General features: G+C 30.0%; 1 protein-coding gene and 1 long non-coding RNA gene across 2 annotated transcripts; one reads left to right on the top strand and one right to left on the bottom strand.

The window, feature by feature from the left end:
* Positions 1–1,891: 1,891 nt before the first annotated feature.
* LOC112279632 (uncharacterized) lies at positions 1,892–3,803 on the bottom strand. The gene is made up of 2 exons (XR_002969080.3): positions 2,770–3,803; positions 1,892–2,531 (listed from the first exon to the last, which is right to left on the bottom strand). It is a non-coding gene; the product is annotated as an uncharacterized LOC112279632 (long non-coding RNA).
* A 16,109-nt stretch (positions 3,804–19,912) lies between these two features.
* On the top strand, positions 19,913–22,060 carry LOC112279358 (uncharacterized). Its single transcript, XM_024513730.3, has 2 exons — positions 19,913–20,223; positions 20,661–22,060. The coding sequence occupies exons 1-2, from the start codon at positions 19,938–19,940 to the stop codon at positions 21,698–21,700; spliced, it is 1,326 nt and encodes a 441-aa protein (XP_024369498.2). The 5' UTR covers positions 19,913–19,937; the 3' UTR covers positions 21,701–22,060.
* Positions 22,061–22,651: the final 591 nt, after the last annotated feature.

The following is a 22,651-nucleotide window of genomic DNA, read 5'->3' as shown; positions in this document are numbered from 1 at the left end:
GTATACTATCTCTATCCACCTCAAATTCAAACTTAGCAACTTCAAGTTGGGTATGTTCTAAGTTGCCTCTCTCACAACCATAAGCACTTTGAAGCAATAATCTTCAAGAACAATAGTTGCTCTCACATCCATGCAAAGGTGAGTCATAATCTGCAGCAACTATTTACTAGAAATCCCAGGCACTCCTTTAAAATTTTCCTTGTATAATACTTTGTAAGTCAAAGGGGTTAGAATGGAGACTAGGGTTTGGAACAGGGGATGGAAGATTGAGACGGGAGATGGATGCTAGATATAAGAACATGGGAAATGGAAGGAACATGAATGTGGGAGAAAGAGATGCAATGATAGTCTAGATATGTAGGTTGATTTAATAAAAATCTGAGTTGATTTAACATTCTCTTTATTTTATATTTTATTAATTAATTTAATAAGAATTTAATAAAATAATAATTAAATATTTATATACGTTTTTTAAAAAATAACATATATATATTTATTTAGAAATATTATCTTTATTATTAATTTTTTACGATTTATTCTTCATTGTTCAAAACATTTTATAGTATTTTTAATAAACAATTTAAATATCCTACATTTTATTTAGTTATTGTACGGCATGATTGTGATATTTATAATTAGTTGAATCATCTTGTTCATTCTCATATCAAATTGCTTAAATAGAATTTATTAAAATATTAAGCTATAAAGTATTAGAAAATATCAACATAAAATTTTAAGAACTTTCAATATATAAAGAATATTAATGTTATTTAATCTTCCTTAAAACCATATTTAAAATAGAAAAAAAATAAAAAGTTAGTTAAAGCTTTAAATTATAATTTTTTTTTTCTCTCTCTCTCTATATATAAATAAAACTCCTAACAATTTTTTTTTAAAAAAAATAATTATATTATCGTTTTATTTTATTATACTTATTGAAAAATAAGATAAAATAAAATAAAATTTCTAAAATAAAATTTTACATATTTCTATTGAAATTTTAAAAATTTAACATTAAGTTTCTCAAAAAATTAATTGTTTATTTTTATAAAATATAAGACATAAACAACTAAGGTTGTAAACTTTGGAATGTGTAAAAGTAAAGTATTTGAAAGATATACAAATAATATGACACACCTTTGGTTGAACTTGATTTAAAATAAGTTTGTTAGCTAGTTTAGTTCAAAATGAGTTTTCATAATTTTCTAATAATTTTTTAAAAATATTTAATCGCATGCCTAATAAACTCGTTCTGCACATATAAAAATCTGGAGTGGTAGCCCAACTTGCAAGCTAAGACAACAACGTTGAGGAGTGAGCATCTATCAAAAATTCAAGTAAATGCAAGTAAAATACAATTACTTTACTTTCATGGTTTATGTTTTGAAACTAAGCATTCGAAAGTTTCATTTACAATCGCACAAATGAACTTCTACGGCACTTCGCAGTGCATAATCTATCTACCTGCTAAAATTGTAATTCACGAGTTGGACAAGGTGAATTATTAGTGTTTCCATTTCTCAAAAATAAAGACAAACAAGTACGTGTAATATTAACGAATACTCTGTGAAGTTGGAATATTTGGATGTTTCTGTCATTAGTCATTTGAATGTCATACTATATTGTGCTGAAGATTATTCTTCTAAGATAAAATGTGATAAAGATGACATAATTATATAAATTAAATACTTATTATCTTAAACATATATCATGTTGATTAACTAAATTAGTTAATATATAAATTAATGAACCTTATTAATGCCCAACTGCTGTTCTTGCATTCAGCGAATACCACCGCCAACATATACCGACAACCCTTACCGAAAATCCACATTGATGTGCTCACAAACATACGAAACCTACACAATCGATTCGACACAACAAAATGCAATGGATTGACATGCTGCTCACTGGTTTCTGGAACTGCTTCAGAAAATGACAGGTTTGATGCTTGATGAAGTGATGTTGGCGCATAGGAAGTGATAGGAGAGGTATCTATGCGAATTGCACTTGAAAAAAACCTAGTTTGTGTTAAATGCAAGGACATCCAGATAACTGTGAGGCTCATTAGGAGAATTGTCCCTCTTCGACTGTTGCTCATTCGGCTCTACTCGCTGGAGGAAGAGCTGCAGGGTCTAGCATTTTCGCGGGAAGTCGGAAGAATCGGTCGACTGAACTGAGGACGTTGCAGCCTTGCTACAGGTTCAGCTGACTAACGTGAAAGTTCGAATCAGAGGATGCGGTCACATGCCGGAAAAAGTAATCGATGCCATTTTTTTCTGATGAACAGGAAAACGGCAACGGCTATGAGGTGGCGATGGCACATAAGGGGAATTGGTGACAACGCTGGTACCGTGAGTCGTGGGTGTAAAGACGAGCTGTAACGACACGAATTTCGTGGCATTCAATAAACATGGGGGAAATTCTGTTCATGCTGACAAACTTCATCACCCGCCCTGCCCATGCGACTTATCGAAGGTCAAAACCTGAAGTTCTAATCCTCGAATTCCCCTCGTCACTGTCCATGCTTCCTGTTTTAAACACTTGTGCATGTGAAAATCCACGATCAACGACTCTATTGTCGACAAATTGAGTGACATGCTTACTAACTAAATGAAAAGATTAATGGACACGATGCGAAAGACCTTTCTGTAAGATTAAAACAAATTGACAGAACGATATGGAAAAGAGGGAGTATCAAACATGCAAGAGAATATGATGTCGAGAGAGACGCAGAGGGAACTTGAGAAAAAAAAAATGCCAACTTACATGTGTTTCTTTTACTTCAGACAAACAAATAGAACGTCTCAAGGCCTTCTAAATTACATGGGTTTTGGCATACTTCGGAGGTCTGATGCTGGCGTTCCAGCCGTCAAGGAGATGCATGATGAGAGCTACAGTGAGGCCTACAATCAGGAATACAACGATGCCATCGAACAACAATCGGGCAACGAAGTAGATGATGCACAGGCAGAGGAGGCATTGGAAGAACTGCTTCCCACCAACGCCATCCGCGTAGGATTTGTAATGCGCTTCTGCCTGCCTCCCCTGGGCCGTACCGGTTGAGTAGAACTCCTGCACTCCTCTATCCATAATGACCACTCCCACTGCCCTCTACTGCGCGACCCAGTCGAGCTCCACTAGCCCTGGTAATGTAGGTATCCCAAAAATGACAAAATCAAGAATCGGTCACTGCTTCGCAACAATACAATCCCACGACACTTCAGATTCTCACAAACCCCTAACTGAACTCTGCAAACTTGACCAGAACTTCTGGTTTTCGGGGGCATTGTTTCGGTGAGAACATAAAGCAAAGAAAGGAGGAAAGGAGCAGGAATCCAAGACAACGTACACCTGCACGACCATCGCTGATAAACAGCGCCAACAATGTGACAGAACCAGAGCACAGTCAATGACAGGCTGTGATCGTCCACACAAGACCCTAATTTGGCTTTTAAGTGGAAAATTCGCATCAAAGCTTCGGTTTCTAGTACCTATAAATGAACGATTCAGCAAACATGGTGCCGCTGATGTAAAGTGAAGGTGCGTGAATAGCCTGATCACACGGTACACCCAGAGCAAATCCAGAACAAACTTGCATTCTATTTTAACCCTTTAGCAATTGCAGCACGCTGCATCACGGAAAAGTTGTGTCAATTTCTAAATATAGTCGAAAGTTTAGTACCGTTGGAGCCGAGAATGATCTTCCTAAACCAGTTTTAAAACAAACTTCATTACAGTCGCACCCCAATTACTGCCTCATCGCCGCCGCAATGAAAGTTGCACTCCAGTGACAAACTAAGCCCTCGCATCGTTCGTGATACAGTGGCCTCTCTTGTTCACTGATCTTAGCTCCGTCACAAGCACGTAAATCGCGTTTTCGTTGGCATGAAGCTAGAACAGTGAGCTGTTACGCTTTCTTCAAAGGCGAGCTCGAAGGAGACACAATTGGTATCCAGACAAAGGACACAATTCATGAATTCTTCGTGCACGATTGCAACAAACCTTAAACCCTTAAACCTCAACCTTGATGGATCCCTGGCTCATCTTCTTGTGTGCTGTTTTGTTTAACTCGGATATCATGTCCTCTTCCTCCTCTTCGCCATCTCACTCTTCCTGGGCAACTAATTTTGCAACTGCTATGTCACATGGCGAAAAAGTTCCTCGATGCCAACGGTTATTTTGTGCTCTAAGTGAAAATTTATTCAGGGTTCTACTTCTTGACACTGATTATCTTTCAACAGTCAACATTAATATTCTAGAAAAGCAACGTTAACAATGTAAAATATTCTAGAAAAGCAACGTTAACAATGGAAACTTATTATTTAACCTCTTTGTGCTATTAGTTTTAGAAATAGATTCTAAACTCCTATATCCTGCATCACATTGAGAGTTTTATTTTTAATCTTGACTACATTTCAGCTTTGAAAATTTTGGTTTTTTGTTGCTTCTTAATTGTAGGAAAAATGTATATATATATATATATATATATAATTAAAGGCCACAAAGTATTCATATCATGGATTTGAGAAAACTTTGTTGAGAATAACTTGTAATAAGACAAGGACAAGCCAGATCATCAAATAAGAGAATAAGAACCCAACTGATAGGGAATGTAATGCCTCATTTCTATATCTTTTCACTCATATAATATTAGTAGAAGACAATTTTGTAGTTTTTGGAATAAAACAAATATAATTTTTATTTAATCTTAGACATATTTATTTTTATTAAAGCTTTTATGGTTATTTCTTTTTAATACATAAGCCAAATTAAATTAGACTATTATATATTTAGTTATTTATTTAGTGATTTTTATTTCAATTGTGTTGGAAACTTACAATTTTATAGAGAATTTAGGATGGTCTATTTGATAATTTAGATTAGAATTAGAAGGATGCAAATTCAATTAATCCTTCTACTTGTCTTAGAATTGTATTTATCCAAATGAGTGTCTATGTGAATTCTTCTATAGGATCTAAATTATACATTGTATATGTTTTTAACTATGTCATAGTTTATAAGATCTTATAATATTGTGTATATTTAATTATTTATAATCGTTTTTCTAAAGTTATTAGAAATTGAATTTAGATGTATATAGGCTTGTCAAAGACATAAATCTAGTCAAAACTTTTAAAAGTTAATATTCTCTTGTATTATTAAAAGAAAGAAAGTAAACAAAGAAGTAATAATTGTAAAATAAAAAAGAAACTATATTGATTATTATCAATTGCAAAGAAACTAAGAATCTTCAACTAAGACTAGAACATAAGAAAAATATTTACAAGATTGAGAATGGTTATAGTCTAACTTCTATATATACTAGCTACCACAAAGATCTTACAAAAGTTCTAGGAAGTAAATCCATTTATTTTGATATAATCAATTTTAAGCATTAATAAGTCTTATTTAAGGAATTTTCTTATTAAATTAATTTATAGACTAAAAACATTTTATTTAAGATTTTTTATAAGAAAATAGAGATTAGTTAATCTTAATTACTTAGGATTTCTAAAATACATTTTATCCTTAAGAGTAAGAGCTTAGTACAATTATTGTAGATAATATTCAATATAATAATAGATTCATATTTTTTTTTTTGATTTTTATAAAAACATTTATAGTAAAAAGTAGTTTTATAATATTTTATAATATATATACCTTTTTCATATTAGAATGTGATTTTATATAATATTTTGGATATTTCTTAGATCTAAAAATTGTATATTTTATTTATGAAAAAATAAAATATAATTAATTATTTTTCAAATCTATTGGGAGGTGATGTAAAATCATTATTTGAAATGATATGTAAAATTTATCAATTTTTATAAAGAATCTAATTTTATTATCTTAATGATATGAAAAGATTTATAAATTTTAAAAATAAAATATGATATATTGTTGGAAGAAAGAAAATGTATTTGTTTTGAATTTTCTTTTAAATCTTTTTATGATAAGTTTTCTATGATAATAAGACCTTTTTGCATACAAATAAATTATTTTTATTCTTTTCTATTATATTATAGTCTTAATTTAAGATCCATCTTTGATTGGCTAAAAAATAGTAATATAATAAATTTTATAATTGATCTCCTTCATAAGATTTTTTAGATGTATAAATATTTTCCACCTTAAAATAAAAATAGAAATTAATCTGAAGGTGATTTCTAAAGTTCTATTGTATATCAATTATTAATTACAAGAGGTTAAATATTTGATTAAAAAATATTATAATATTATTTTTTCTTCAATATATGTATATATATATATATATATATACATACATGTGAGCTCTTTTGCATGAATACCATCAAAGTTTTATACTTTAAGAATTAATATATTATATATTGCTTAAATAAAGCTGATATAATTTTAAAATAGAAGGATTTTGATTAAGTTGTTTAATGTTTTTTATTTTAAGATATAAAATGCAATTCATATCAAAACAATGTAAGCATAAAGCTTAATGGGTTACTAAGGCTTTTACACTATTATCTATAAAAAAAAAACTGGGTTTTGTACTTACGAAAATATTTTCATTGATTATTGAAGATGATATCAAAGAAATGATTTGAAGGTGGCTAAAAACTTATATATGGCTAGTTAATAAATCCAAAAGGAATTTCAGTCCCTCATTCTTTTCTATATTAAGAGACTAGGACTAAGTAAAGTTTGTGATTTGAAACAAATATAGGGATTTTGTAGCCATTTGAAGTGTCTAGAATGAAGGTCTTGAAGAGAAGAAGTAGAAGAGCTTTATAAACTTTTAGTAGTATTTTTAAGATAATTTAGAATATTTTAGTTTGATTGAAAAAAAATTAGATCTAAAATTTAAAAATCATATATAATAAATAAGTTATTTTGATGCAAAGTTCAAATTGAAATAATTTGGAATAAAAATATTAAAAAAAAACAATGATCTTGTAATGTAGCTTCTCTTAAAATTTGGAGCTTAAACATTAGGCACTAGTTGACTATAATAGATTCTTTAATTGAGTGTTGTTTAAGACGAATTAAAATTTTAAGATATCATGTTTTGTAATAGCCTTAGTTAGAAGTTTAGATGGAATAGATATCATTATAGAAGCTATCATATTAATACAAGTTAATTTTTAAATTATATATATGCTTAAATTGGACAAAGATAAAATTTTCTTTGAGTTATTTAAGCCACTTAAATAATGCACATTTTATAAATTATATATAATTTTAAAAAATTAATATAATATTAATGAGTGAAGTTGATAGCATTTATAGAAGGTGTCACGGATATGTATATTTATCTAGATAAGAATTATTAATTAAAAGATAAATATAGATAAATTTAATGATATTTTATGGCAAAGCTTTGTAGAAGCTTTATAGACACGGATTTGACTTCAAACATATTTTTAGTTAATTGGTAAGTTAGAAACTTGGCCAACAAGTTAACCACAAGTTGCACATGTTAGTAGCTTGTGATACAAGCTAATTATATGGTGCACATATTAGAAACTTGTCTTGCAAGTTAGACACTTATTGAAAGTTGTATAGAATGTTACTACATAGCTCCTATTCTCATTTAAATTATTATAATTAAATTATTGTTATGATAAGACTAAAGATTAGTTAAATTTTATAATATTTTTTATTTTTTAAAATTTACATACTTATAAAAAATAACTTTGGATTAATATTCAATTTTTTTAAAATAAAGATTATTATAAAAATATTATATTTAAAATAATAAAAATTAAAAAATTAAAAATATTTCATTTTTATAATTATAAAAATATTTTAGATATTATTTTTTTAATTTTTTAAATAAAAAACCATGTTTATATATATATATATATATATATATATATATATATATACTTCCAACATCATCAAGGATATGAACCTCAAAAAACTAAAAGATCAATACACACTTGTGTTATTCAAAAAATTTAGAAAATCACTCAAAGATGATATAGTATTAAATTAGAATGGCTATTGCCCTAGATAAGAAGACTAGTAAGTCTTGAAATAAGGATAAGGACTAGAAATGCATTGACAAGAGTGAATTAGGCTTTGGTCTTGCTTCTATATATCACTATCTAATTAAGATTTACATAACAATGTTTTATAGGTCCTCCATCACATGTTGACTTTGTTAGATATATGTCTTAACTTGCAAGGCAATTTTTCTATATGTGCATCTTATAGTTAACTTGTTCTACAAGCTACCAACATGTGTGGCATGTGATTAACTTGTTGACCAAATTTTTAATCTACTAATTAACTATAAATAATTGTAAAATCAAATTTATATCTATAAAGCTTTTAGAAAGCTTTTCTAAAAGATATTATGAAATTAATCTATATTTATCAACTTCTATCTAAGCATGTAGGTAAATATTATAATAAATATGTATGTTCAGGATATTATCTTTTTTTTTTAGAGATGAGTTCTTCAAGAAGCAATATCATAATATGTATTGTCTTATTTGAAAATGCATTGGATATTTGGTTGTGGAAGGTGAAGTTGTGTTTTACAAATATCCAAGAAATTATAATAGGTTTTATCCTTATAAGAATAATGCAATTCAAATTTTAATCCAAAAGTACTTAAAGCCAATACAAAGTACTCAAAAACACTCTTCTTAATAACTTCAATCATACATAAACTCCAATTGCCTTAATACTTTTATAATTTAGCAATTTTGATTTTTCTTTGCAAGTCTTAATTATAGTCAATGAACTTTGGCAAGATGTAACTTCTAATTTGACCATCCACCTAGTAAATTTTTTTGCATACAAATGCCACTATAAGTCTTTTATATGCTTAAGAAAATTCAGCCCAATTCAACTTATAAATTGTGAAAAAAAAGCCCAAAAATTGCAATGATGTCACTTAGTAATCAACTTAAAAGTTGATACAAATGTTTCAATAGCAATTATTTATTCTTTAACAATTAACTTCAACTCAAAATCAATATATGGCTTGATCTTAAAGTCTTCTAATACCATGCTAGATTTCACATTGATCCGATTAGTAGATCTTTAGATATCATAGAAATCCTACTCAACCCCAAATTGTCAACTTTTAATACCTTCTTGTATCAAAACCTAAATATCTCTTAATTGCACTATTAAATTGACACAAAATTTTAGATATAATTAAAAAAATTAATCGATCAAGCATTGTTAAATTTTTAATTGTAGATGTAATACCAATTGTACAAACCAGCTAAGAGTGTTAGTCCTAATTGTATTGCATAAATCCCAAGTCACTAATATAAACCTTGATTTTGAACAATAATTGCAAAGTCATTCCAAATCTCATGAAAATAAATCTTATACCTTTAGAATGAGTTTGAAGCTAAATCACAAATTCCAATTACTAATCTTCAAATGAAACTCTACTTTGTCCTTAGCAGCCATTTTAGTGGCTAGGGGTTGATTTTGATGTTATCTCACAAGTAGTTGATCCTTGGATATCAATCCAACATATCCTAAGAATTCTTTTAGCTTGACCCTATCATCAACTTAATTCTAATATCAATTATATTAATTATTTATCTCTTCTATCCTATTTTTATAAATTTATGGTTTTTTTAAGGAAATAAAAGAAATTATTTAGTCTAAAGGATAAAATTACTAACCAACCTTTAATCTAATAGCTAATATCCTAAGAAAATAAACTAAGAGGTTTTAATAAAACTTATGTTTAATTATCTTGAATTACTATTGAATCAAGATGATTAGATATTAATTAAAATTTTATTTTTGATTATATTTTTATCATATAATTATAGTGACTCAAAATACTATTTCAATGTTGATATATTTTAGAAAGAATAGTGTATTATAGATGAATTATAGTGAATAATGACTCGTGGTTTTTATAGCAAATAAAGTAATTTTTTACAACTATTAAATGAACTAAGGTTGAAAACAATCCATTAAGTAATTATAGAGCTATGACTAATTCAATTTAGAATAGTATTGAAATATTTTTTTGAGTGTAGTATTCAATTACATATCAATACTTAATAGAATCTCTTTTGGCCTTGATAACTACTTCCAACGTCTTTTTATTAACTTTTGGTTCAAAACTACTTCAATATTATTCTTTTCTATAGCTATTCTTTCCCATAATTTCTAAACTTCCTTTGGTTTTATCTTCTAAGTATTGAAGTGCTCCCAAAGATGTTCAATGGGATTAAGATTAGAAGACTAAGTAGGCCAATCCACTACTTTAATTTCATGATGATCAAACTATTTAAATACTAGTTTTGAGTTATACTCACGATTGTTATCTTCTTGAAAAATCACCTCCTCCTCAAAAATACCAAATTTTTCAATACTAGGGAGCAAGTTCTTTTCAAGAATTTCCACAAATTACTTAGCATCCATCCTCGTTTTAACCTTTGCCATCATCTCAATTCCATTCTATCCCATACAACTTCATACAATTATATTTCTATTCCCATGCTTAACTATTTTTTCGATCTTCTTGTCAAGCAAGAATTAATCTTTTTGTTTCCACACCCACTTTCTGCCATTTGACACAAATCTATTGATTTTTGCCTCATCTAACCAAATAACCGTCTTCTAATCCTCTACAATCTATTCTTTGTACTTCAAAGAAAAATCTAAGTATTGTTTCTGATAGTGGGTAGTTAGTAGTGGCTTTTTTTTTCTTCACCATGGCTTTCATATTCCATTTCTTGATAATATTTCAAATGGTTTGGATTGGCATAAGATTATTGATAATATTATTAAGGTTTTTTAGCAACATCAATAATATTTTTATCCTTCTTAGTATTGATTTATCATATGATTGTCCTTTCATCTACTATAGTGAACTTCTTTGCTTTACTTAATTTAAAATTCTTCCTATTAAAAGTGATCATTTTTGCTAGCTTAGAGATAGTAATTTTATTGCGGTCAAGTTCAGAAGCAATTTGGCCATAAGATTTTTGAAAATAAAGAAGAGTAGTAGTAATGTTGTCTTGAAAAGAGTGAAGAATAGATCTCATAATTGTTCAAGGAATTATTAAGGATATAAGAATTTGACAAAGAAATATATCAAGATTAAATACAAAGGTTGAAATTGATAGCAAAAGTGGTTCCAAAGATTCCTATTTATATTATAATAAAGATTACAGAAGTCTATGGTACTTTTTATAGAAGTTTTTAGAAGTCTAAAGAAGCTTTTAAAAGCCTATGGAACTTTTTAAAAGATTATAGAATATTCTATAAGTATCTAAAAAGTTCTAAAAATTTGTAAAAGATTTTAGAAGGTCCTAAAATGTAGTAATTTGGAATATATCAGTACTATGAATTGTGATTAAGAATAGTACTTTATAATTGCTAGTAATTATTAATGATGTTATTAGATTATTAATAATAATTTTATAATAAATTTGATGATAATAGTATGTTGTAATATTGAGTAATTGATAGAATCCAAAAATTAGACACCACACTCAAAAGATTGTTTCAATACTACTCTAAATTAGATTGATTATAGCTTTATAATTATTTAATGGATTCTTTTTTACCTCAGTTCATTTGGTAGATATAAAAGAATGCTTTATTTGCTATGTAAACCACATGTCATTATTCATTACAATTCATCTATAATATACTTTTTTTTCTAAAACATTGAAATAGTTTTTTGAGTCACTATATGTTAGAACATGACAGTAGTCATCATCTTTCATGGATCTTGGTATTCTTCAGCTTGATTTTGATAGATGTTGTTAATGAAAAGCCTCAACCTTCTTTGTCGCATTTGCAAGATTTTTTGTTGGTTCCCATGTGTATTCATTAATATCATATCCATGACAATAAATAAGATATTCCAACCTATTTTGGTACTACTTTTAATCTAAAATTTCTTCTACATCAAACTCTTGATTATTACCTATTTCTATTAGAGGACGTGACATTTATCTTCTTCTTAAGATATTCATTGTCTTACATAGCTCAAGAAGAGATACATGGAATATGTGATAGATCCTCAAAGACTCTAGTAGATATAATTAATAAGCAATAGGATTGACTTGTTCACATTTAAAAAAAACGTTCAAACATATGATAGCCCAACTTATTACAAAGATGAGTACTTTTGATATTCCAATGAAGTAATCATACTTTATCATTCATATTTAATTAAGGTTGTTTTGTGCAATAGGCATTTCTATTGATCTTTTGTCATTCTTGAGTTTTTTTTTAATTGTGCCTTCATTATTGCATATAGCTTTGACAAATTATTTGTTAAATCTTTTGCCACAAAATTATCAACATTTAAAAATTCAAAAGTATTAAATTATGAATGATAACCATAAGTGGCAAAGAAAAGAATCTGTTAAATAGAAGAATATATCAAATTATTGTATAAAAACTCTACTAATGATAAAAGAATTATCCAATCATTTTGATAATAGTTGATGGAATACCTCAAATACTACTCTTAAATTTGATTCAACCATTCTATTTATCAATCAATTTAAGGATAAAAAGTCAAAGAAAACTTTATATCCATCTTTAAAATCTTGAAAAGGGATTTTTAAAATCTTGATATAAATTGAATTCTTTTATTTAATATAATATTCTTGAATAATCTATGATAACAATAGATGTGGTTAAGAAAAAACCTAGTCATTTCTTCATTTGTAATAGATTTTTCATATAGTACAAAATGTGCCATATTAGTAAAATGATCCACTATCACAAATATAGAATCATATAAATCTGAGATTGCAAGATCTATGATAAAATCCCTAGAAACAAAAGTCTTTAGTTGTTTTGAAATAAATAATGGCTGAAAAAGTCTATGACAAGGAATTTTTGATCTTGAACAAATATTATATGATTGCAAAAAGTCTTTGATCACCTTTTACATTTGAGGCTACCAAAATTTCTAGATATTAGCTCCAAAATCTTATTGTATCCAAAATATTTGGTTGCTAGAAAGTCATGATGAGCTTGAAGAAGATATAATTATGCTTTGCCTTTTGGAATGTATAATTATCTTTTAAAATAGAATATATTATTCTTAAATTCAAACTTAAAATTATTATGAGACTTAGAAGAGTTACTCTTAGTATCATAAACAAAATGATTAAAAGACATATTCAATTGAACTTATTTGAATTTTTTTTGAATTGACAATCAATATTGATTTTATTGCTTGAAGGTCAAAATGCTTTGGCTTCAAGAGAATTATTCTTTATTAATCAAAAGATGTATTTTTTTAATACAAAAAAAGAATATTTTAAAATGATATTTTATAAACCTTGTTGTTTTTGAAATCAAAGAATAATCTTATTATCAAATATTGATTAAGACATGCTCCAAGGGACTTGGCGATAATTCAAAACATGTTTCAACATAAAGTACTCAAGGTTCTTGTAATTTATATAGATGATGACTAGACTCAAGGTGCCTTCTAGATAACAATGCTATTCTTGAAATGAATCTATAATTGTAAGAAGCTCTTTGTCATGGATTTCATAATTAATCTTGGGTGTTAAAAATATTTAGAATGAAAAGCTATCAAGTAGAATTTTTTATCTACTCTCAATTATGACAAAATGGTACCTAGAATAAAGTTTATTGTATATTTTTTCATGAAAAATGTCTTAAAAAAATCAATATGATATAAAATTGGTACAAAAATAAATATTATTTTTAAGGCTTTAAAATATTCTTCAACTTTTTTTCTCCACTCAAGTTTGACTTTACATGCCATACGTGTAAGAAGAGCCACAACTTGAGAAAAATTCTTAATTAAGGTCCTATAATAATTAGTAAATTTTAAAAAAAATTGCACATCTTTGGCTGTTTTTAAGATCTTCCAATCTATGATACTTTGAACCTTCTTTAGATCTATCATTAGTCCTTTGTTAGAAATGATGTACTATAAAAAATAAAATTGAATAATGTGAAATACACACTTTTTTATCTTGATATATAATCCTACATCTCTAAATTTTTGTAATTTACAAAAAATATGAAATTTATGTTTTTTTTTGTTCTTAGAATAGATTAGAATATCATCTGAATAAAAAACAAGAAAATTATCAAGAAAATCATAAAAAACATCATTTATGAGATGTTAAAAAAATAATTGGTGCATTTGTGAGTCTAAAAGATATGAAATTATATTTGAAATGTCCATATTTAGTTTAAAAAGTAGTCTTCTATTCATCTCTTTATTTGATGTAGACTAGATTATATGCTCTATATACATCTATTTTTTTATAGATCTTTACTTAATTGAGTTAGTCAAAAAGTTATAAAATTAGAGATAAGAGATATCTATTCTTGATGGTAATCTTATTAACTCCTTAATAGTCTATACATATGTGCAAAGATTCATTTTTTTTCTTCATAAATACAATAAGATCTCCTTCTAGAGATTTTGAATGGCATATGAAGTGTTTATCTAAAGTTAAATCTATACTTCTATTTTTGATTAAAAGTATTTCTTATTTTTTGACAAAGTCTTTATCTAAGAAATAGATTGAGGCTCTTAAATCTAATAAGGCTAAAAATTTGTGATTTGTTGATTCTAAATGAACCTCTATTGTAAAACAAGGTGAAAGATCTCAGGAAAAAATAAGACCTTTATTGGGTGTTACATATGATTTTAGCTGCATAGTTCCTATTATAGCTAGAAAAACTTATTTTCAAAGATATTGTTTTTTTTGGCATCCATATTCCTCATTTTGTAATTCCATTGCTTCTTTAAATAATATTGAGTAGTGTATTTGGATTCTCTATAATATAAGCATAAACCTTCTTGATAACAATAAGTCTTTTCTTGCTTAATAAGAGATTTAAAATATATTGTGTCAATTTGTTGAGGCTTTCGTTTAAAGAAGTAAGCTTTTAAAAACATAAAAAGAGTCACTATAACTTAATTTATACTTCTTCAACCAAATCTTTGTTCATGGCATCTTTCAAAGAATCAATTGTTGTCTACAATGGCTTAAGCAATAAATTGATCTAGTCAATCTACTCTTAGCATTATCAATAATAAATCTATGACATTATCTTTTAATCCATATCAAAACTAGTTGATAAAGACTTTTTCATTTCAATCCACATCACAAGTAAGATTTTAAAATTTATCAATATATATGATTGCTAAACGTAATCCTTGTTATAACAATACAAATTTAATCTTTGTTACTCATTTTTTATAACTTTTTTTAAATATATTTCTAAATACTTAATAAAATGAATTCAAATCATATAATAGTTATGAATCTTTTTATATCAAAGGTGCAAACCAAGAAAAAATATTTCTTAATAGAAATACGCCTATAAATCTAACTTGAGTAAATCCATCAGCATATTAGAAAAGATGCAATCTTAAATGGAGCGAAGATCTTTCAAAATAAAATAATAGAATTGAGATAATCCACTTAGTTTTAAAATAAGAGAAGAATAATAAGTTAGAATTTTTATCAAACTATCAAGGATATGAATTTTAAAGAACTAAAAAGTCAATATTCTCTTGTGTCACTGAAAAAGTTTAAAAAATCACTCAATATCAAGGACAAGAATATGATAAAGACAAATAAATAAGTGAAACTTCTCTCCAAGAAAGATAACAAAATAGAAATAATTTAATATATATATTAAGAAAGAAACTGGAATGGCTATTGCCAAAAGTTAAGAAAACTAGAGACCCTTGAAACTAAACTGGAAGCAAGAAAGTAATTGACAAGAGTGAAGAAAGCTTCACTCTTGTCTCTATATATACTATCTAACTAGGGGCTACGTGGTGACGTTCTATAGGACCTTCAATATGTGTTGACTTTGTAGGACACATGCCTTGACTTATAAGGCAAGTTTTTCTATGTGTGAGCTACATAGTTAGCTTAGTCCTCAAGCTAACAACATGTGTGGCACATGGCCAACTTGTTGACCACGTTTCTAATCCAAAAAGTCAATTAAAGACACCTATAAAGACAAAGCAGTGTCTATGAAGCTTCTAGGAAGCTTCCATACCAAATACTATAGAATGAACTTACTTTTACCTACTTTTACTTACTTCTACCTATTTATACATGTAATTATTGGCTTACATATGTATGTCCATGACTCTCAAAGATAATATAATATTAAACTAAAATGACTATTGCAAAAGACAAGAAGATTAAAAAGTCTTAAAATAAGATTGAGGACTAGAAATATATTGATAAGAATGAAGAAGGCTTTATTCTTGCTTCTAAATGTACTATCTAACTAGGAGCTATGTGGCAATATTCTACAGGCTTTCTAATACATTTGACTTTACTAGACACATGTCTTAACTTGCAAAGCAAGTTTTTTATATGTGCACCTTATAGCTAGCTTGTTTTACAAGCTACTAACATCTTTGGCATATGATTAACTTATTGACGAAGTTTCTAATCTATCAATCAACTACAAACATGTGTAAAGTCAAAATTGCATCTATAAAGCTTTTAAGAAGCTTTTCTAAAAGATATTATGAAATTAATCTATATTTACCTATTTCTATATAATCATGTAGGTAATTATTAAAATAAATATGTAGGTCTATGATAATAGTTTATTTATGTATATATGCCACAATAAAAGTTAAAATATTTATGCATAAATTAATAATTTTTATTCTTAGATATTAATAAATAAATCTATTTTTTTTTATTGTTATTGATGATTTTTTGAATTAATAATTTTATTAATTTTTTTTATCTTTTGATATATTGAATATTTTAATAAGGTGAGTTTAAATCACATACTTGAAAATTCAACTAAAAACTACTTTTGACTATTCAATATTAGTTAGAAATAGCTAAGTTAAAAAAATATAAAAATATATGTCAATTTTTAATAATTGATCAATTTTTTTTAAGAAATCAAAATTATTTTTTATATAATATTTTTTTTATTTAATAAATTCAAATAGAAGTTGAACAGTAATAAATATGATCTAATAATGATTTAAAATATTGATAATTATATGTACCAAAATACGACTCTAATCAAATATTAATTATATTTAATGAAGTCACATATATGTTTCTTTTAAAATAAAAAATATATTTTTTATTTTTTATTTTTTATTTTCTTGAAATAAAAATCTCAAAGATTAACTCACTTTTAATATTTATTTTATATTTATTTTTTAATAATTTTAAAAAATAAAATAAATTATAAGCACTACTTTTGAATAAAATTTATTTCAAAAGAGCTATTATAAGAGTAACTTTGTGCTTGTTAGTCATATTAATTCTTTATTTCAAATAGAATAAAAATTATGTAACTTTTTTATTCTATTTAGCACATACATCAATAAATTTCTATAGTATCTTAGTCTAATCAGTTGGCATAAAAAAACTACATCATAAAAAATTGAGAAAATATTCTAATGAGTACTTTATTATTATAATTAATTATCATTAATATATATTAATATATTAATTTTTATTGCCTTTATTTGATCATTCATTGTTTTTTAAAGTACCATCTTAAATTTTTTTACTTAAATTTAGCATTTTATAGTGTATTTATTGAAATATAATTTTTATACTATCAAATTATTTGGAATAATTACTATATATAAATCCAAAGATATAATTATAAATTTAGACAAAAGCCATCAAATTATTAAGTTTTAAAAGATAAAATTTAAAAAACTTACATATATTATTACTTCATATTATTATGTTTTAGATAATCATGATGACTAATAGAAATTACTAATAATGTTTTATCAAAAAACTCACAATTATCTATAATCTTTGTATAGGATATTGAAAATATACATCTATGCTTTAAGAAATTAATTAAATTTTCTTTTTTATATAGCTATATGTATATTTATTTATTAAAATACACCATAATAATCTATATTTTCTATTAAAATAGAATCTCTATCAAAATTATAAGAATTAATATATAAGCTTTTATGTTGTGTAAGACATAAATAAAAATTATTGTATAATCTTTTTGTATATTTGATGTGATAGTCACTAATCCTAAGATATAATAGCTATTCTACGTCTTCTGAAATTCAATCCTTGGCTAGTATATATGTTGATTTTCTTTTTGTATTGACCTTGAAATCTTTAAAGTATGTATCTTGCTAATTTTTTGGTATCATGTAAGAATATGTTTATGATATTTTATATTAAAAATTATGTATAGATTTTGAATTAAAAAATACATATGATATGATAATTTTTAAGGCTTTGATTTTATTAACCACAATTTATTAGAAGTTTCAGATTTTGCATTTGAAGTAAGTTATATATATATTTTTTGTATCAAATATATATATATTATTTTTTTATAATGTGAGTGTGTTAATATTTTTAGATGGATAGAAATAGTTAGTTTTATGTTTTTTTCCTTTTAGATACATAGACTATAAAATATTTTCACAATTGAGTTGTTACAATCTTATATTTGTGAAGGTAAAATTCATTCTTCAATCCAAATTACAAGGTGTCATCAAATTAGATTTTCTTTAAATTAGTGGTATGAAAGAAGAAGTATAATCAATAAAAAAAGATAGATGAAAGAAAGAAGAACAATAAAATAATATAAAAATACACTTCAAATGCTAGGCTATAATTTAATGGTTGGTCTTTTACAACTTGGACAAGTTTCTCATCCAACTTTTTCCCAATTTAATGGCAATTTAAATCTAAATAGGAATATACATTTTCTACCATCATTCAATTGTTGACTTTCATACATATATTCATATATATACCTTTCTACTTATCTAGTAACAATACATGTCTATAAATTTCCAACAAATTCAATAAAGTATGTTTCTATCTTCTCAAGGTTTATTTGATATGTCTCTTTTTCTAAGTAACAAAATGGAAAGTCTTTGTAGAAGACTGCTTTCACTACCACATATTTACATTGAGTAGAATATTATGTTCAATAGACTATTAGTTTTAGAATCAAGACAACTTGGACTAGGTTGTGAAATCAACAAGGGATTTTATTTTTATATTTTTTAATAATAATTTTTTAAAAAAATATTATTTAATATGATTCTTTTGTATAATTTAAATAGTTGTGAATCAGATTACTATATATTAATTTGATTGATCTTAATTCATAGCTATCTGTAAAGTCTTAAAATAAGATTGTTTAGTAGATGTATTTCATTGTTTGCTTGCTTTGTATGAGATGATGGATAGAAACTTACTTCCAATGATTTTTTTTAAAAAAAAAAAAAAAAAACATAAATTCCAATGATTATAAGTTTTTTATAGATCAATTTGTCTAGAAACTTTTCTAACAAAGTTTATCAACATTGATAGAGTAATACTGTCACTGCACACAACTATTTCTAATACACTCTTGGAAATGTACCCTTTTTCAATATGAAAAGTGCAATGAAAGCAGTACCGACATATTACCTTTCACACACCAGAACCAGTCCTAGTATTCCAGCTTCCCAGCCCCCAAGCTCAACAACACGACAGCCCCCGACACACCCAAAATCCTATATATATATAAATACAAATATATATAAATATGAATCAGCCCATGAAATATATACGAAAAACTCATAGCTGCCCGTACAGCGGGCAGCAAGAACCAGGGGCAGTGAGTGCAAAACTTCAAAGCACGACCACACCCAGGCCCGAGGTCGGTGTGTTTTTTTATTCCTTTTTTTCTCTCGCAAGGAGGTTGCGCTCTTTACTACTTTGATGTCCACATATTGCGTTTCCCTCTCTACTTTTTATGTAAATGTTGTTGTGTATTTGTGTTGTTGTGGAAGACAGGGAAACAGTGTGTGTACATCGGATTGTGAGGTGTATTTGTAGGACTTGATCCAGTTTCCAATCTCTTAGGATCTGTGTGTAGGGATCAACGTGTGTGCTGAGGTGCAATTGGGAGGGGGTGGGGGGTGGGGGGGGGGGGGGGGGGGGGGGAGGAAGGGATTAGCAATGGCGCTCATGCAGCGGAGGGCGCTCGTGAACCTGCAGGAGTTCAAGGCGAGGTTGGTGAAGATCCTGGGCCCGGCCAAGGAGAGTCTGTACTGCAACCTGCTCTCCAGGTTTCTGAGTTTGCGGCTGTCAAAGGAGGAGCTTGACAGATTGGTGCTGTCCACCATTGGCAAGGAGAATGTGGTTCTGCACAACAGCTTCGTGCGGGCAATCTTCAACAATGCTACGTGCGGCGAGGCCCCCCCGCCCCCCGCATCCCTGCCCGACATCTCCAAACCCTTGAAAGGTGCGTTGTTGTTGTTCTGCCGCTCGGGAGGGAAGTGCTGGATGGTAGTGCCTGGCGATTGGCGATGATGGGTTTTGGGGATTGAATCGCGGGGTAGGCTTGGTATGTGTGTGGGTGAGTGGTCTGGGTCGGCGCTTTGATCGTTGTGCATATGTGTGATATGCGGGGCAGCCGTGTTCCGCAGCGCTCAGGATGTCTGCCGGGGGGGGGGGATCTTGCAGTGGCGAGTTAGGAAAAAGGGTTTTGGTGGCAGGGCAGTATCATTTCCCCCCCTCCCCCCGCTTCGCGTGCGTGAGTTCACGATGGCGAGAGATGTTTGGTGGGTTAGATTTGCGAGAGCGGGTGTGGTTGGGGAGTGCGCAACACGCACATCTCGGCACGGCAATGGTAGCCGTTGGTCGGGGACGATGAGTAACGAAGTTGCAGCATCGGTGCAGGTGTTCGGCGGAAAGCTACGACGTCCTCGGGAGGAGTGGACGAGGGGCCGACTTCGGCAGCAGCAGCAGGAGCGCAGTTGCAAGGCGGTCGATCGAACGGAGATGGATTTGCGGGTTCGTCTCGAAAGGGTCGGTCCGGCATCCGCGACAGGAAGGGTGCAGAGAGGCCGAGTCCGTTGGGGAGCAGCAGGGCGGATGCGTCGACGGCCATGGATGACGATGTGGCGAGGATGGTGGAGAACGGGCATGGTGGCGGACCAGACTTGCTGCGGCCGGTGCAATGTTCACAGTATGGGGCGGAACAGCCGGAGACATGGCAGGGTTCGCATCCTGCAAAAAGAGCCCGGTACGAGGAAGACGGTGAATCGGAAGGGGAGGAGGCAGGCGGAGACGCGGAGGCGGAAGAGGAGGACGAGGATGTGGGCACGATGTGGCTGACGAGGTCGAACGTGAGCGTTCCGCTGGGAATTCCGTTCTGCAGGCCCAGTGCAGGGGGGGCTCGCATGGCGGCTGCGGCAGCAATGCCTCCAGGGTTGGTGACGCTGTCGAAACTGGGATATGGGGTGGACGACGACGACGGTTGCAGCGACAGCATGCTGCCGTCGACGGAGAGCATCCGGCAGCGCGTGCAGATGGGGGGTTGTTTGGAGAGCGGGTTGGAAAGCTGCGACGCAAGCAGCGCGGAGGTGATCAGGTTGGGGCTGGAAACGCACCTGCTGAGAATAATAAAGTACGTGGTGGAGCTGAATCGGGCGAAGCGGGGAAGCCACAGAGAGGGTTCGGGGAAGGAGAACGGCAATGGGAGTTGGTGGGGTCACATGGAAAAGGCAGGAAGCCAAGAAAGGGGTGGGAACGAGTGGAATCATCATGTGACGACGGGTAGAGAGAGGGGGTTGGGAGGAGAGGAGCAGGAGCAGGAGCGGGCGACGGTATCAGCGCTGGACTTTTACGTGGCTATGGATCTGGATCGTTCGAAGCTGGGGATGAATTGGTCGATGCTGTTGGAGAAGGCGCTGCTTCGAGTGGTGTGGGAGCAATAGCAGGAGAAGGGCGGGTGGATGTTATGTACTTTATGAGGTTGGAGTAGAGGTCATACTTGGTGCACGAGAGGTTGGGGTAGACCCAGCGGAAGGAGACGAGACCCGTTGGTGAGATGGGCAAGAGATGGGTAGAGCGGAATTTTGGCATGGGCGATGACAGCGAAGCATGTGCAGTGGTGGACGGGGGGTTTTTGTATGAGATGGAGTTTTGTGGAGAGGGAGTGGTGTAAAGGATAGGCTGTCAGTCGCGGCAAACTCCTTGCAGAGACGAGGGCTTCGCGTGGTTTTGAAGAATATGAAATTGTTGTCTGAATTGACACTGCAGGTTTAATAATCAGAGAGCATGTAACGATGAATTTTTATTCGTGTAAAACGTTGAGATGGTAGCTTTGGTTGACGATCTGGATATTGTTTTGTGTTCTGTGCCTAGCATTGGAGCTTTATGTAGTGTGGTACTTTCTTTATTTTGTTGGCTTCCTTCGTCGCTTTACTTGAGTGTTGGTTGCAAATGGTAGATTATTTGGTTCCTTTTTAGTACATGCGGAAATTGCTTTTGACATAATGTGCCTTGTCTGACTCTCTTAAATACCTTTCTTTCTGGGATAGTTTCTTGGCGGTATGTAGGGAGGAATTTGTTGGCTCATGTGTTTCCTACTACTGTTTAGAGATGCATTATGAATTTTAGTGGTGTATTCTGCGGGAGGTTTTTGTAGGTTGCAGACTGAGCAGTTGTGCTTTCGTATCACATGCATCATTTTTTTTAGTTTAGTTTTTTCTTTTTGCATGTTTTTGAATAGCTCAACGGTGTGCATTTATTTGTTTTTTCGTTACTGCTTCTAGTATCTATGATTTGAAAGAAGGTGAGTTATAGTATGAAAGCTTGCGAGTTAAGTATTAAGGTCATGTAATGCACTTTGTAAATTCAGGATTTTAAATATCATCTGAACTCAG

The sequence above is a fragment of the Physcomitrium patens genome, chromosome 3, assembly GCF_059467195.1.
Source record: "Physcomitrium patens ecotype Gransden chromosome 3, ASM5946719v1, whole genome shotgun sequence".
In the NCBI taxonomy this organism is placed as follows: domain Eukaryota; kingdom Viridiplantae; phylum Streptophyta; class Bryopsida; order Funariales; family Funariaceae; genus Physcomitrium; species Physcomitrium patens.
The sequence above is the reverse complement of the archived record's forward strand: the minus strand, read 5'-3'. Positions and strand labels throughout refer to the sequence as shown.

Excerpts from the sequence above, each read along its gene's own strand:
- LOC112279358 (XM_024513730.3), top strand. The coding sequence starts at position 19,938 with ATGGCGCTCATGCAGCGGAGGGCGCTCGTGAACCTGCAGGAGTTCAAG. Across the intron at positions 20,224-20,660 it reads CATCTCCAAACCCTTGAAAG|GTGTTCGGCGGAAAGCTACG; the intron begins GTGCGTTGTTGT and ends GCATCGGTGCAG.